Source organism: Macaca thibetana, chromosome 11 (assembly GCF_024542745.1).
Source record: "Macaca thibetana thibetana isolate TM-01 chromosome 11, ASM2454274v1, whole genome shotgun sequence".
Taxonomy (NCBI): domain Eukaryota; kingdom Metazoa; phylum Chordata; class Mammalia; order Primates; family Cercopithecidae; genus Macaca; species Macaca thibetana.
The window spans coordinates 50,174,877-50,191,913 of NC_065588.1; the positions used below are offsets into that span (position 1 = coordinate 50,174,877).

At 42.8% G+C, this 17,037-nt stretch overlaps 4 protein-coding genes and 1 long non-coding RNA gene across 15 annotated transcripts in view; 1 reads left to right on the top strand and 4 right to left on the bottom strand.

Annotated features, from left to right (window-relative positions):
• LOC126931195 (uncharacterized) overlaps positions 1-1,582 on the top strand; it is a 31,356-nt gene extending 29,774 nt beyond the window's left edge. The window contains exon 3 of the long non-coding RNA XR_007717785.1: positions 1,513-1,582. This is a non-coding gene — a long non-coding RNA (uncharacterized LOC126931195). The remainder of the gene's footprint in view (positions 1-1,512) is intronic.
• Positions 1-17,037, bottom strand: part of LOC126931116 (cyclic AMP-dependent transcription factor ATF-7) — a 468,437-nt gene that overhangs the window by 334,864 nt on the left and 116,536 nt on the right. The gene's annotated exons all lie outside the window — the stretch shown is intronic.
• The window catches only part of ATP5MC2 (ATP synthase membrane subunit c locus 2), a 497,231-nt gene that overhangs the window by 168,920 nt on the left and 311,274 nt on the right, over positions 1-17,037 (bottom strand). The window lies entirely within an intron of this gene.
• The window catches only part of CALCOCO1 (calcium binding and coiled-coil domain 1), a 394,782-nt gene that overhangs the window by 121,370 nt on the left and 256,375 nt on the right, over positions 1-17,037 (bottom strand). The gene's annotated exons all lie outside the window — the stretch shown is intronic.
• Positions 4,432-5,190, bottom strand: LOC126931177 (translation machinery-associated protein 16-like). The gene has a single exon (XM_050749049.1). It carries the CDS (start codon positions 5,090-5,092, stop codon positions 4,481-4,483), a length of 612 nt encoding a protein of 203 aa, XP_050605006.1. The 5' UTR covers positions 5,093-5,190; the 3' UTR covers positions 4,432-4,480.

Below are 17,037 nucleotides of genomic sequence, written 5' to 3' on the forward strand. Positions count from 1 at the left end.
AATAAACATGCAAATCAGCTGAAGCTTTGTTAAAGTGCACATTCTGATTCAGTGACTTTATGGTGGGGTCTGAAATTCTGCATGTTTGGTAAGCTTCCAAGTGATGCCAGTGCTGTCCATCCATGAGTACATCTTGTGCAGTGAGGCTCCGTAGTGTGTTTGCAACCTCTCTATACCAACCATTTTCTGACTCCCGATGTCATGAGCTATCAGAGTTATTTCCTGACTTGTTTAAAAGAAGAAACTGGCACCTATTATGACATTTGTTTAAAAGAAGAAACTGACACCTATGGTCAGTTTCTTCCTGGGAGACAAAAGGGAGTTCCAACTGGCCAGTTATTTTGAATGTCTTTGGTGAAAAGAACTGATGCTAAGCAAAGGGAGGATGGCTCTAGACTTAATGGCTTTGAGCCCAGCTCGTACTGCAGGCCCTGATCATGTCTACTGGTTGATGGCCACTGGAGGAGTCTCCTCTACTTTTATTCCATTGAGACCACTAATTGAATTAGCCCTAGGTATTTAGGGTGAAGGTGTCCCCGCTTCAAGGCTTCCACAGTAGACCATTGATTAGCCGTGCCTCTGGAATTCCCAAGCTCAATGTCTGGAATTCTTTGCTCCTTCCAAATGCAGAGTTAGTAAGAGAAGGTAGGAAGACATATGAGGGCAAAGTTCCATGAAAAGAGTAGATTGATACATTTACTAACAAGTACATTCGAGGCCCTGATATTAAAATGAAATTATTTTATCTTAACCCCCAGGTCTCAGGTGAGCTGCAGGAATAATGGAGTCAACTCTCATTCAATGTCTTTTCCTAATCAAGACTGCCTTCTCCTGTGTTCCCCAGCAAGATGTACTTATGAGACATAATTTCTAAGACAATTCTGAAGGCAGACACACATTTTTGGAACATTAAAAAAAAGGTTACATTAAAAAGTCCCAAATAAATAATTTTTCACTTTTTAAAAACTGACTTGGCAAGAACTGTGTCACAGCCCTCCCACGTTAGCCCAGAAAACTGGGAGTTGACCACAGCCATTCTGATGGGAAGCTGCATCTCTGAGGTCCTTTCTCACTTTAAGATTCTCTGATTCCATTCCATTCAGGTCTAGGGCTGTGGTACTCAAGTGAAGCTGCTAAGACCCCTGGGGGCAGTCGTAGCTCCCAGACAGCTTGGGTTTTCTCTTGGAAAAACTTTAGGCAGTTCAACTCTTAGAGAGAAGGAACTCCGTGGGGGAAGCACAGAGCTTGGTGTTGTGGGGTTTCTCTCCTCCTTTCCATTTCTTCTTGTCCCACGGCTATCCTTAGAGTCAAAAGCAGCGTCGTTACCTGCCCAGCTAGCACTAGCCACCTGAGTGAGTGTTTCATCTTCAGACTCTTCCTCATTTCTCCTGTTGAAGTTAAAAGCAAAACAAAACAACTAGGTTTTTAATTTTAAAGTACCTATTATGAATAACACATTGTGCTAGTTGCTGTGGAATATACAAAAATAAATAAGATGTAACATTTTTTAAGACAGGGAAAATGGCATGTGAAGATGAAGGGAAGGGCCCAGGTAATGTGTCTACAAGCCAAGGAACACCAAAGATCGCCAGCAGAGCACCAGAAGCTAGGGCAGAAGCGTGGGGCGGGTTTTCCCTCACAGCCCTCAGAAGGAATCAACCCTCCTGACACTGTGATCTTGGACTTCCAGCCTCCAGAATGGAGAGACAATAAATTTCTGTCGCTTAAGCTACTTAATTTGTGATACTTTGTTACAGCAGTTCTAGCAGATTAGTAAAGATGCTAACTGTATAAAGGCAAAAAGAAAAAAAAAGAATAGCCTAGTAGAGTAAAAGGTTATGAACTGGAATATTTTCTATGAGATAGGTACAGATAAAGTCCTATGGGGATTCAAAGAAGCAAGAACAAGTAAAATAATGTATATGAAAGAAAATTTTTAAAGCTGTAAATACTCTATGAATATAAATTTTTGACTTCCTCAAGCAAGGAAAAGAGAACAAGATTGGGAATCAGGAGGCCTGACCCTAGACCAGGGGTTGGCAAACTAAAGCCCAAGCTTGTTTTTATACAACCCTCAAGCTAAGAATGGTTGTAACATTTTTAAAAGCATTGTATTAAACAATAACAGCAACAAGAAAGAGAACTGTGCAACAGAGACTGAATGTTGCTTGCAAAGCCTAAAATACTTACTGTCTGGTCCTTTATAGAGAAAGTTTGCCAACCTCCTGATCTAGACAAGATTTTGCCATAACTGTGTGACTATTGACAAATCTGGCTAAGGAATTGGGCCTTATCCAGTAAGTAATGGTGTTCATCAAGTGGATAAGATGGCTAGGTCTGTTGGTAGTAGAAGGATGAATTGGAATAGGAATCGTGCATAGAAATGTCTAGGAGGCAATTTAAAATTCTAATCTAGAAAGCCAGGAGAGATGTCAATTTGGGAATCATTAGCACATATTCAGGGCTTGAAAAGAGAATGGATGAAAGCACTCAAGGACAAGACCACAGATGGGAACTTGGGCATGCCCACTTTAAGGGAAGGAGAATAGAGCAAGAGAAGAGTGAAAGAGACTGAGAAAAAGTGATCCGGGAAGTAGAAGAACAAGAGATGAACAGCATCACAGACAGAGTAGGTTGTCAACAATGTTAAATGCCAAAGAGAGGGAAAGTGGAATGAAGAATGAAAAGAAGCCTTGGATATGTCACTGGTGACATTGTGACAACAGTTTCAGGAGAGTGGTAGAGTTGGGAGTAGGGGCAGGATAGTGCCTTTCAGGATGTTGGTAGTCAAGGGAAGGATGGAGACCAGCTCATAGGCTGAGTGGAAGCAGAGTCAACCGAGGCAGAAAGTATCCATTTTGCCTACCATGCAAGGTACTTGAGTCTCCAATTAAATAATGCATGTGAAAGTGCTTTGCAAACTATAAAGTACTATACTAATAAAAGGCATGATGTTGTTGTAAACTAAAGTAATTCTAAATTCTACGGTCATATGAAACCATGATTGTTCTCTTCCCTAAGTTTACAACTTAGAATCAAAGCATTTCTATTGCCCATCAGGTCTAAACTGGCCATTGTGGAAGACCTTTCTAGCAGCTGACTATGGCCAACCTCATCTTCCTATGCTTTTTTTTTTTTTTTTTTTTTTTTGAGACAGAATCTCTCTCTGTTGCCCAGGCTGGAGTGCAGAGATGCAATCTCACTGCACCTCCGCCTCCCGAGTTTAAGTGATTCTCCTGCCTCAGCCTCCTGAGTAACTGGGATTACAGGCATGTGCCACTGTGCCCAGCCCCTCTTCCTATTTTTTTACTTCCCACTCTGGAACTGTCTGCACCAACCAGGTAAACATACTTTTCATCCTCCCCACAAGCCTTGTTTTCCTATTCTTTTGAGCTTTTACCCAGGCCATTTGCCTTGCTTTTATTTTTTTTTTTTAATTTATTTTTTTTTTTTGCAGAAATAAATTTTATTTTTAATTTTCAGAAGTAAAAAAAGTAGTTATAATACTTTAACTGTTAACAAGGCTTAGTTGATATCTGGTTAACCTAATACAGCATTAATGTTTTTATTCTTCTCCTGAAAATACTCAAATACACCTGCATTGTTCTCTTTTAAAAACATACCAAGGATACTTGCATTTAACAAGTTTTTTGAGGAAGAAAATTGTACAACATTCATGTTTTTCATGACACTGAAAATACTGAATTATATGTCAACTTATCTCTAAGAAAAAGTAGCATAATTAAAATCACTGGTTCTCTAATCTTTAATTCTCTCTCCACAAATAAAACCTATCACTTTTCACAATAAAAAAGCAAAAAATAATATACAATTAAAAGGAGGGGAAACTCTTTATCCCCTTTGTCAAAAGATAAATTAATTGTGGGAGATCAACACAACAATCATCACTGATTTTTTTTTCTTTTACCATTTAACTCTGGTTCAAAAGATAAATAATAATCTATAATCCGGCAGTGTATACAAACTTCTTATCACATTTTCCCTTATTTTGTAAAAAAGGAAAATAGGTTTAATGTTTAAAAGAAGCATTAGTGTGATATTATTACTGAAAGGCAATTTTGCTATTATCACAACTCAAAAAGTACCCACAGGAATCTTTTAGGAAACAGGTTACTGTCTATTTCACAAAACATAAAAGTAGGTGGTCATAAATACACAAGAAAAACAAAACATTTTTTGTCCTTAGTTATATTGCTCCCTCCCGGCCCGAAATTCAGATGAAAAAGATTAAACAACTTCTGCAGATCACATCTATCTATTTTAACAACTTAATGTAAATGAAAAGCAGTCTTCATTTTAAAATAAATATCGTAACACCATTTTTGAAACTGCAAATGAAACTCTCATTATATAAGAGAATGTCAGTATCAAAATCTTGTATCTTGACAATTAGGTACCATAATCAATGAATATAATTTGAAGCTCTCAAATTATTTATTTTCAATTCAAGTGAAGACAATTAGGCCACTGCAGTCATTTCCTCATCTGAATCACTTGATTCATCGTTTAGTTCCAATTCCCCTAAATCTTGGTCTACAGTTATAATAGTTTTCCTCTTGCACTTCTTGGGAATTGCATCATTAGCGCCAATTTTTCTCATTTTAATGTTCGGTAATTTCTTCAGATCAAAGTCCCATTCCCTGAACATTTTCAGATTACTTGCATTTAGGATGTCAGGAATCTCAAGGCCATATCCTTCATACTGCTGTCGCTCCTGCTCCATGGTCTGCTTGATGACGGTCTCCCGGGAACAGTGCCGCCTCCCCTGCCTGTCCCTGATACTGTTATGTAACTCAATCTGCTCCAGCTCACTGCTGAATCGATTCAAGTACCTTTCAATTAGTTGACAAGCATCTTTCTTTGAATATCTGTTCTTTTGGGGATCAAGATGGTTTTGAAACCATTGCAGTTTTTCACCAATAAGGTTGAGACGCAAGGCCTTTTCGTTCTTCAATTTTTCCTTTTTTTCTTGTTTGTGGGCCTCTCTCATAATTTGAGCTGCTTTTCTACTATATGGATGGATGACTTTTTTTTCCCGTCCTGCACTTTTTCCCTTTGGTGCTTTAGGCATGGTGACGTCCTCGTGGCCACGGAGCAGCTCCGTACTCTAGACCCAGGTAATCTCACCGACCGCAGGAGCAGCAGCTCACAAGAGCACCCGGGTCGAATCCCCTGCCTTGCTTTTAAAGCTTAAGAGTTGCTTGCTTTAAATGCTGACAGATTTAGGAAATAAGAATACAGGGTGCCAGTTAAATTTGAATTTCAGATAAACAAGTAATTTTTAGTGTATGTCCCATGAAATATTTGGGCATGGGTATCCTGTATTTTATTTGGCAAACCACACTTCCCCTCCTCTCTTAGTTTATCCATGTGTGTCTCTTTCTTTAGAACTCAGCTTAAAGCTCATCTCTGCTCCTTGACATGATAATTTAATAAAATAATATAGCTTTTTATCAACAAAAAGACCTAGAGTCAAACCCTGGCCCTCTACTTGCATGTGTGCGGTCTTCATTCAATCTTTTTGTTTCTCTGAATCTGTAAATTACCTTTCAAGGCTCCTATTAGGATTGAATTAAACAACAGTTGGTTTATTTGCTTAAGACTTACATTGTTTTTGGTTTTGGTTTTGTTTTTGAGATAGGGTCTGGCTCTGTTGCCCAGGCTGGAGTGCAGTGGTGTGATCTCCACTCACTGCAGCCTTGACCTGAGGATCAAGCGATCCTCTCACCTCAGCCTCCTGAGGAGCTGAGAACACACGTGTGTGCCACCACATCCAGCTAATTCGGAAACTTTTTGTAGAGACAGGGTCTCTCTATGTTGCCTAGGCTGGTCTCAAATTCCTAGGCTCAAGTGATCCCAAAGTTCTGGGATTCCAGGCATGAGCCTCCAAACCCAGCCCAAGGCTTACATATTTATCTAAGTCTACAGATAATGTATTTGCTCTGTGTGCCCTCTCTGCTTAGACACTCAGTTTGTACTTCTTCATTTGTATTGCTGCTTAGAGTCCTGAGGAGTGGGTTTTGCCTTTCCCATCAACCAGAATGCCATCTATTTGGGTCATTCCTTCTAGCATCTAAGGCTGGCATCTACCCACAGGGAGCCTCAGGATAGGGATGGACTGATGGGCTCCTGTTCCCTTCTATCACAATCACTGGAGAGTTATATTCTGTAGGGACCTCAAAAGCAGGTCTTCCATCCCACTTGCTCTCAACACTACTGTGCTAGCTTTGCATGGGTATTCTGAGTGGGTTGATGGTGAAAAAAGGTGTGGTAAGCCCTTTGGGGTGAGGGGTGGGGAATGGAGGGAAGCCGGAGTAATCATCATTACTAATGTTCTTCTCTGTGACTCAGATTAATTATAAATATTGAAATTCATAAGAGAGAATTATAGTGATGGAATACAGGTAGGAAGGTGAAGGCCTCTAGTGTATTTTCTTTTGAACTCCCGAACGCCCAGCCAGAGGACATAACTTTATTTGCCCAGTTGGGCTTCTGTGTCTGCCCCAGATACTCCTAAGTGGCAGGAGCGGGATAGAATCTGATGCCCCTGTTTCCTCTTGCCTGAAGCTGACTTGGAACCATCCTTAGTATAATACCAATTCGCCTCCTCTCCCCTAGCTGCTGGGGATATGGGTAAGCAGCCAGGTTATCTACATCTCCCAGCTCTGATTTTTATCTCAAGCCCAGGAAAAAAAAAAAAAACAACAACCCTACACCTGACCAAACTCAGTAATAGAAAGTGGTTTTCTTTTTCCCCTTTTCCTTCCCTGGTCCCCTGGAGCTTATTTCACTGGAAGGGAACGCAGGTTGATGTATTTTTAAATGGCTTTGATTTTATCACCTTGCTTAATGATTTGGCACATTATTTATTAGATGGGGAGCTTCCCAGAGGGGCCTGGCCCATTAACGTATAAATAATGTGGCAAATAGTTCAATAGAGCCATAAAAAAAGTGATTTAGAAATAAATTGACCTCTGTTTGTTACATGTAAACGAAGGCCCAGGGTCATAATGTATTTCATGCCCTTAAGCTGGGATGGTGGGATTGGGGTGGAGAGGGATGAGCGGGGGCTAGTGCAGACACTGGGGGGATTTTTCTTCACTCTCCTTTTTTCTCTACCGTGGTTGAGGGTGTGGCAGGTGTGATTTGGGCTGCATGGGGTGTGTGTGCAGCTGGGTGAATAGTACTTATGGTCTGGGGCGGCCATGTGGTTGGTAAAAATGGAGCAGGGTTTGAGTTGGGAGTTTTCTCCTGGATGCAAATCCTGGTTTGTGATTTTGTCATTTTTGAGAAGTTAACATTTAACCCAGGTATATGGAAAGAGATGTGGATAGTTTGGATGGCTCCTCGTGTCTGAGGAGAAGCAGGAGCTGTCTTGGTACATTCAGGTCACTGTAATGAGCTCCTTTGATGGGAATGCTGTCCAGTTCATCTCCTTCTAGCACAGTGTGTAGCACAGAGTGGGGCATCAATAAATGTCTGTTAGAAATAAGAAACACACGTCCACATGCATACCATGATTGGCAGAGGGAGGAAATGGTGCAGATACTTTCCGAACTAGTGGTGGATGAATGATGGATATAATAGATAACATTTACTGAGATCTTAGTATGTAGTAGGCATTTCGTTATGCACTTTACATAGATAACTTAATTAAATGCTTTATGTGTTTAGATTGTGAAATATGACACATATTCATAAGAGTGCATAAAGAATATATATGCATTTTAATGAATAATGTGGCAAATAGAAACAATCATGTAATCGCCACTCAGATTAAATTTTTTTTTTTTTTTTTTGGCCAGCACCTTAGAAGCTCCCTGTATGTCTCTTTCTGATCACAGTCCTTTCTCTTCTTTCTCTTTCCCAGAAGTAACTATTCTGTATTTTGTGATAGTAATTCTCTGGCTTTTCATCATGGTTTTATTACCTCGAACAATGTAGTTTGGCTATTTTTGAATTTTATATGAATGAACTCACACTGTATATATTCTTTTGTGCCTTGCACTTCTTACTGCACATTTTATTTGTGATGTTCATCCATGTTGTTGCATGTAGTTGCGATTTATTTTCATTGCTGTATGTATTTTATTCTATGAATATATCATAAGGTATCCTTTCTACTGGTGATGGACATCTGCATCCTTTCCAGTTTTTATCAGTTGAAAACAACACTGCTCTGAACATTGTTGAATATATATCTTAGTGCACATGTGCCCACATTTTGTAGGGTATATACCTGTTAGTGGGATTTCCAGGTTATGGGGTATGTGAACATTCACGTTTACTCGGTAAGACCAAATTGTTTTCCAAAGTAGTTGTACTGCTTCTCACTCTGACCACAGTATCTGAACATTTCTGTTGTTCTACCATTTTTGCCAACTCTTGGTAGTATCAGAGTTTTTCAATTTAATTTTTACAGTATCATATGATGTTTGAATTATTATTACTCCTATTTTTTAGATGATTAAACCGAGGCCCAGGGTGTTTAAATTTAAGCAACTTACTGGAAGTTATATAACTGGTAAATGGCAGAGCCAGTATTTGAACTTCAGCTTGACTTCATAAGCCCAGTTTTAATCTTGATATTTACACTTTGCCTTGATAATGAATACTTGATAGATTTTAGATAAATTGTATAACAAAATTTAAAGTGCATTTAACTTTGTTAAATAATTTTTTAAAAATTGTGTTAAATATTTGATAGACTGTCCTTCTTTATGCTTCCTACCAGTTCGTGCATGGGGGAGGTGGCTTGATTCATGCTGGCAGTTGGGGGAAACCGTTTCAGGAAGAAATATTTGTGGGAAGGTATCTAAGATGCAGTTGATTGTAAGATTTCCAAAAAGAGCTTCTGAGATGATCCAGAGCCCCCTCTCCATAGGCAGGTGAAAGGTCTGTAAACAACTCCAGAGGAAGAGACTACACTCAGGAGCTAGAAAGCCCTTTTTTCAGGCTACCTTAATTCCTGCTGCTGTTTTAACTCATTCCCTCCAGTTCATTCTTCCAAAGACAACCCTTAATGTATGATCAAAGGCCCCCTTTCTGGTTTCGGGGTATCTTGTTGGCTGGGCAGAATTTCCAATAGAGTCAGGGCTTTAGAGTGTCTTTCATCCCAAGAGCTCAAAGCCTCCCACGGACATTAACCCATTAATCACCAAGCTGCTCTTGAAGTTGAGAACCAATCAGTGGGAGCCTCCCCCGCTTCCCAGGTAGAGAAACTGAGTCTATGACTTGTCCAGAACTGCCCAAGGAGTCAGGGTGGAGCCAGGCAAGGAACCTAGGTGTCCAGGGAGATTACCTCCTCTGTTGCCAATGATTCAGGGCTCCAATTTTCTGCACATTCAGCAGAAAAAAGAACTCACTGGAGAATGGTGAAAGTTGAGGCTGGTGGTAAAGGAGATCAGGTTTCTTCTAGGATTGCTGGGGAAAATGGCCTTGCCCAAGGAGATCTGTGTTCCTCAAGACCAGGGCTGGGGTCATTCATTTTCGTATCTTTGGTTCCTAGATCTGTGTTTGGTACATAGAAGGCCCTTAAGAACTGTTTGCTGAATTAATGTGTGAATGAATGAATGAATCCATGAGCAAATGGCAGGCTGGCTAAATTTGCCTTATTTATCTGGGACTCTTCCGTAGTCCCAACTTTTCCTTCTAACACTAACATCTTTGGGAAGGGGAATGGGCATGAGAGATTGAACTGTCGGTTGAACTTCTCTGGATGGGATGTGAGCCTGGGTGGAGGAGTGAGAAGAGATGCCATGGGTGGATGGGCTGGGGATGGAAGAGGGTGAAGTCTTAGGACTTCCTGAGACTCACCCTCAGTTTGCCTGTGAAAATCTGCAAATAAAACTAAAATGTAAGCTTGTCTCAGGAATTCTGTGAATTCCTATTCCTCACTTGCTGGAGTATTCATCTGGGACAGGCAACTTCACCAGTTGTAGCCTTCATCCATTCCACTGCAAGCAGCAGAACTCTGGGTCATGTGGCCAGATAAGAATAGGAACTTTATTTTCTCCGTGTCCATCATCTTGGTGACATTCTCAATGTGCCCCTGTTTTGGGGGAGCACTTACCATATATCACTTTAAAATGCTCTCAGTGTGTGCAGAGATCACAAAACCAGAGTTGTTTTTAGAGCTACAGGAAATCCCTAAGGTCATGGTTTACAAATTCCTGTGTTTGAGTAGAAGACACCTAACTCAGTTATGAGATGAGTTGGAGGAGAATTACCTTGTTTAGAATGTTTGTGTATAGGAGACTGAGGTGTGTATATCTCCACATAGGACTATAAATGCACATCGGTTTAAAGAATCTATGAGGGAATGAACCAGGATTCACTTCTATGGGGAGTGGCTGTGGGGAGGTCCACATTTGTGAGGGTCCCCTTGCTTCCTTTGGGCCTGGTGGAGGTTTTGTCCATCTTCAGACCCTCCTTCCCCCCACTCCTCACTTGTTGCTGGGACCAGCCTGGCCAGTAAGGTGAAACCCTGTCTCTACTGCTGGGGAAACTCCTAAGGAATCTTGAGGCCTAGGATACTCACTCCCACTTTTTCTCCTGGCATGTCTTCATTTCTGCCACCCATCTGATCCCATCCCCATCCCTAGGCGGGCTCCCTGCCGCCTGCGTTTATCTCCCTGTTTTATGATGTCATTTAATTAGCTCGCACATGGTGGTTTTATGGGACAAACATGGCCTTGTTTGCCTTATAACTGGATTTCATGGCTCTGTGGGGACAGGTCAGGAAATCTCAGCCTAGCAGTGTTTGAAGTTTGGGAATGCTGGATCTTTAGGAACCTAGGCACTTTGGGGATGGCGTTAAAGCTCTGTCTTCCACAAACTGGAAACGAGTCACCTCTCACTTCTCTAGCTCCCCATCCCACAGCATGTGAATAACCCCTCTGGGAAAGTGGGGAAGTTTTGCCAAACATTAGGGGCCAGGGATACCTGTCTTGAATCTCTTTTGCTCATGTGACTCTCATACATACTACTTTTAGCCCCTAGGTAGAGTGGCTGTTATTATAGGATGGTTATAAGCTTCCTAAACATCAACTCTAGGAGAATAAAATACTGATATTGTAGGGCATACATTAAAATAGGGCTTGTGAGAAAAACAGAGAGAATTTCATTCTGTTCACAGAGGGATTTGTGGGTCAAGAGAGACAATGGGGGTGTTGAACCAAACAGGATTCAGCTAGATTCTAACTAGGGAAATGGGCGTTACTATGTATTATTTAGGACTACTTGGTTTATATTAGGAATGCAATGTATTTTGGAGTTTTGTTTGTTTGTTTGTTTTTTGGTTTTGTTTGTTGTTGTTTCATTAGTTGGTTAGGTCAGGAAATTCTGGGAAAATGTAAGAATGAATTATTGGGTGAGGCATGGTGGCTCATGCTCATAATCCCAGCACTTTGGGAGGTCAAGGCAGAAGAATTGCTTGAGGCTAGGAGTTTGAGACTAGCTGGGCAACATAGCAAGACCTCATCTCTACCAAAAAAATAAAAAATTAGCCAAGTGTGATGGTACATGCCTGTGGTCCCAGCTACGTGGGAGGCTGAGGCAGGAGGATCGCTTGCACTCAGGAGTTTGAGGTTACAGTTGAACTATGATCACACCACTGTGCTCCAGCCGGAGCAATAGAGCGAGACCTTGTCTCAATAATAATAATAATAATAATAATAATAATAATAAATTATCCAGAAGCATCCTGGACAGATGAGTTCCATCTGGTTTTCTAACATCTCTAGTGAATGAGACTCTGCCCCAGCTGCCATGTGTGGCAACCTTTTGCCATGGCAGCTTTCCTTCTCCCCTTGCCCCCAAGGTAACTAGTATACCTACACAGGCACACATTAGAAATGTCTGCAAGCAGTTCCTTGATAAATACATGATTATTTTCTCAGCTTTAGACAACACATTTCTTTGGCTTCGTACTGTGAGTAACCAAGCCTGTGAAATCAGCACTGAGCCAACAGATGGGCTAAAGGAGCCATGAGAAATCTCTGCTTCTTCTGCTCTCCCCCAACCCTCCTTCAGAGTTGAGATCCTAAACCTTAGGCCCTGGCTCCTGTCTTCTATCCGTTCTTCTCCCCCTCCTCACTCTTACTTCCCATCCTTCACATCTCCTTCCTTGGGCTGTCCCTCTGTTCCACATATTTTTTGGGGTTCTGAAACTCATCACTCTGATTTCTCTAAAACCTTAGTAGAAAGATATGGATGCAAAGTGGCCTGGAAAGGGGTGAGCAGTAGTTCTAGGAAAAGGGACATTGTTGAGGCAAATTAAGTCTGGGATTGGGAAAAATATTAGAGATAGTAGAAATCAGGGGAGGAGCACCCTAAATTATAACTAGAACTAATAAAAACATAGTAACCCAAATCTCAGACACAGGGTCTTATTTCAATAAATTAATATATTAAACATTAAAAATGGGACCTTTAGGCTGGGTGCAGGGACTCACGCCTGTAATCCCAGCACTTTGGGAGGCTGAGGCGGGTAGATCACCTGAGGTTAGGAGTTCGAGATCAGCCTGGCTAACATGGTGAAACCCTGTCTCTACCAAAAATACAAAAAAAACTAGCCAGGTGTGGGTGGCACACACCTATAATTCCAGCTACTGGGGAAGCTGAGGCAGGAGAATCATTTGAATCCGGGAGGTGGAGGTTGCAGTGAGCCAAGATCACGCCACTGCACTCCAGCCTGGGCGACAGAGTGAGACTCTGTCTGAAGAGGAAAAAAAAAAGGATCTTTAAAACATCATTCTTCCCACCTTCTGGAATAGTCTAGATCTAGTTCTATCTGGGGACACAAGGTTAGACTGAACCTCTCAAAGAAGAGGACTCAATCTCTCTGGGGCCCCTGTCTCTAGAACCTACCTGGTCAGGATGTCCTCGGAAAATTTAGCCTAAATCCCTCCTGCTGCTCTTTGCAACATCTTTCAAGACCGGTGATGCATACAATTCATCTTGAATGTCCCCTCCTCCCTGGGAGCTTGTGACAGCACATCTCACCTGAAAAACCATTAGACTCCGAAAGTGTTGGGACTGGCCCTGGCACGCCTTTGCCCTTCCGTGCTGTCCTCTCTCCGGATGACTTCAGAGGAGGTGAGGGTGGTGTTCGATGGATGCTGCAGCCTCCCCCTCCTCTTTCACTGAATTGCCAATATATTTTCTCTGACAGTTTGCACAGATAGTTAAGATACCGTGTAATTACTGTTGCGTTTGAAAGCCAAACATGATTTATTTCTGACAAGCTCAGTCATCTTTGGGATGACTTGGTGTGTGTGTGTGTGTGTGTCTGTGTACACGTGTGTGTACATTGGTTATGTCTTTTTGTAGAAGGAAAGTAGGTATTAGCCCCTATGTCTTTCTCTCACTCAGTTACCTTCCTTTACTGAATCAAGAATCAGTGGAGTATACAGAGTGCTGGAGGGGGAGTCCCTACCCTCAGGAGACTCCTGGTGTGATGGGGATGATGTGACACGCAGCAGACGCAGACATGAAGACAAAGGCAGAGATCCGGGCAGTGATAGGGAATGGAGAGGGACTACTGAACGGAATGTGGTGGCTTGTCCACAGAAGCCATCCTTCAGGAGGTTTGTCGGGGAGTGTTTGTTAGAGAAGGTTTAGGGCCAAGGAGGGTGTCTTTGATGAGAGAGAATAGTGAGCTTTAAGGTAGAAAGAGAGAAATTTGCATGGAAGGAAGCCATTTTTCCTAGCTGAGGCAGAATGTCTGAATGATGGAGTCAAAGGAAAGTGGAAGCATGGGAAGAGGAGTGTCCCAGTGGGAAGAGGGGTCAAAGGGTTTGTTGGTGGTGTTTTGTCAAACAGCTGCTGCGAGGCATTTAGGTAGTGCCTTTGAAATGCCAGGTCCACAGAGAGAAGGCTCCCACCTGTTGCAAGGGATGGGGCGTGATAAGGGCAAGGAAGAGATGAGGGCAGCTAGGAGGGAAGAGGATACAAAGACTGGAGAAGGCACTGCAGGGCCTTTCTGACTCCTGCTTCTGAGCTTGTGAAGAGGAAAGAGCAGTTGGTTCTTTTCCAGTTCCCTTCTAATTCCAGTAGGAGAGTTTAGGGTTGGATGAAAGAAAGGATTATAGAATTGCCCAAAGCAAATGCACCATTACGTTGTCTTCTGTGCCTTAAAATACGTGTGGCCTGTGAGGAGGGCATCTGCTCTCAGGCAGAAAGGTGCACAGGGATGGAGCTCATCTTCAGCCCCTGCGGTGGATGGGAAGTGGGGGGAGTTGGTGCTCTTAAGTGTTGCTCTCGGCGTCTCTGGCTCAGGCTTCTGTCAGTACAGACCTGCATCCGAACCCCGCCCCAACTGTTGATTATACCCCTTGGGATGCATCATTGCTAAGAAAGCAGATGTGCCAGATGTGACGTGTTTAAAAAAAAAACAACCCTCATTTCTGAGTCTTGAGGGGGGCAGCTCATCACTATCTTGCTGCCACTTATGGGGAGGGCAGCTGAGGTTGGGCTTATGCCAGCTTCGTACCCTCCTAGTCCCTCCACAGAAGGGTCTCCAAGCACTAAAGGAGCCAGATGTGGGGAAGGAGAGTGAGGAAAGAAGGAAGAGACACTGAGGCCCCATTTCAAATGGAAGAGATTTGGGTGGCCCAGTAGTGGGTGGGCTGCCAGCTAGTTCACCTTACTAGGTTGGGCTCCTCATGTAAGGAGATGTTGATATGTGTGCATGTGCGTGTGCATATGCATGTGCATGTACGTGTGTGTGTGTGTGTGTGTGTGTGTGAACAGTCTCTAAGTATGAGTTTCTAGGAATTCAACCCTATAGTACCACTCTGGTTTATCTTCCACCTTCTCCTGAATGCCTCCCATGACTTCCTGGGAAGCCTCCTGCTCCGTACCTCCCCGCTGCCCTTGCAGTTTTCCTAGTTTTATTTTCTTCCTGCCCTCAGAAATTGAGCTCAGAACTTGCTATGTGTCTTGTCCTTTGCCTGAGGGAGAACCTCTTGAGCCGTGCTGACAGATGTCTCAGTCTGGGAAGCCCCAGCATGCTTTGCTGAGTACCTCTCCGCCAAGGTGGCGCCCAAGGTACCCAAATATCAGGGCCTTGGTTCTTCAGTTACTCCCCCAGTCATTTCTCAATGCTGATGGGATAAAGGAACAATTCATTCAATAAGACAAGGAAAGGACTAGGGAAAAAAATCCAAGAAAGACTCTTGAGTATACTAGAAAGTTCTAAGATTGAGGTCAAGATAAAGTCACAAAATACTGCACAATGCCTGGGGAATGGATTTAATGGTTCTATAGTATCAACAACCCTTAGAAATGTCATTGATTCCAGAAAGCCTCTGCTTAGATTCCTAGAGGTGATTCTTGATTACATCTTTAAGTGTTGATATTTCCTATTTTCTAAATTAGATTCTAACCCTTCTAATCTGAGCCCAAGAAAAGTGGACCTGTCACCCAGACATCTTGGAGGCTAACCCTAGGACTTGAATACTTGTAAGTTAGTAGAGTTCTACTGTTTCTACCAGCTAAAAGTCCCCTGACTAAACCAAATCCTACAAAGTAGCTCTATCCCTAACCTTATCTTTCATCCTGATCCTGAAATTAACCCTAACCCAAATCCCAATTCTAACCCTGCTTACCTCTCCCCTCCCCGATGCCTACTACCTAGAATGATTTGAGGGTGGGAGGGGCGGGGGAGGAGAGGGCAAGATGAGGAATGCCTCTGGGGAAACGGAGGAGGAGATCCAGCCAGAGCGACCTGGAGGAGCCAGTGTGGTATCTGGGAGCCTGGGGCATAATCCTGGTACTTGCCAAGCCATGAGTCACAACATCATTCTCCATGGCATTTTGTTGGAGGGTGTCTGGGCTGGCAGCTGGTAAACAGTCTTGCTTAGAATAAGGTGTGCCCCCTCCACCCCTCTCCATAATTTGGGGGAGAAGGGAGAAAGTCTTCTGTCCTGAGGGTCCTTCTTTCCTCTATTCTTTTAGATTTCACAAGACTCAATCAAAGCAAGAGGAAATACTTGGTCCTTAGAAATTCTTTGTCGCCAGTTGCAAGGAAATTATGGAGAGACGAAATCATTGAGAATGCAGAGTCTTTAAGCTTCCAAATGTGAGAGGTGCCCTAGTCCAGCCCCCTAAGCATCATTCCCCCAAGTGTCATCCCCCTGAGGGACGCTGGGTTGCCCCGTTCTGCCCTGTGCCCTCTCATGGCAATGCCCATGCTACTCCACCTCCCTCCCACGGCAGTCGCTGCCAAAATTCAGATAGGCATCTGCTGCGGCTGGATAGAGATCTTTATGGGGGTAAACCTGTGCTTGTGGATAAAATAGCAACTGGAAACACCTGGACCTTTTTCCTGACCTTAGTACCTATCCCATCTAACATCAGTCATGATGCATCAGTTTTCTATCTACAAAATGGGACCAACTCTGAGTCTTACTCTTGGGGAAGGTTTAGAAGGAGCAGGACACTAATGACTATTTTCTGACATTGAGGGATGATGATTAGGGTTATTATTGTTTATTCCTTGAGGATGCAAGACAGCCATCATCCTGACTGTAAACATATGTAGTTCATTGCAATTGCTGTCTTTGGGGCTCAGAGAAGCTCTGCTCCTTGTTTCCCTATCCTTAGCCCATATCTGCCAATCCTATTACTGTTTATACTATAAACAGGACTTTGGGGAAGGAGGGTGCCTGGTTGCTTGATGTCTTCCCTCTAGGCCTCATTTTCACACCCTGGAGCAGAATTTATACACCGCTCCCATTACAGATTTAGCTCCTGTCCCAGCATCCTTTGCTGGGTTTGGAGGTTAGAAGTTCTTTAAAGCCAGCTAGGAACTGACAGTTGCAGGACCTAACCTGCAGTATGTTATAAGAGACGTCCCCAATGCTTCATCCTTTGAATGCCACACGGTAGTCCCTTAAACGAAGTCTTCTCAACTCCCAGGTGCTACCCACTTGGCAAACACCAGTGTTTCAGTTTGTTGAGGATTTCAAACATACTGTTCGATTTAGAAAAAAAGCCAAATGTATAAATCAA

Coding starts and splice junctions, on each gene's coding strand:
- LOC126931177 (XM_050749049.1), bottom strand. CDS start 5,092: ATGCCTAAAGCACCAAAGGGAAAAAGTGCAGGACGGGAAAAAAAAGTC.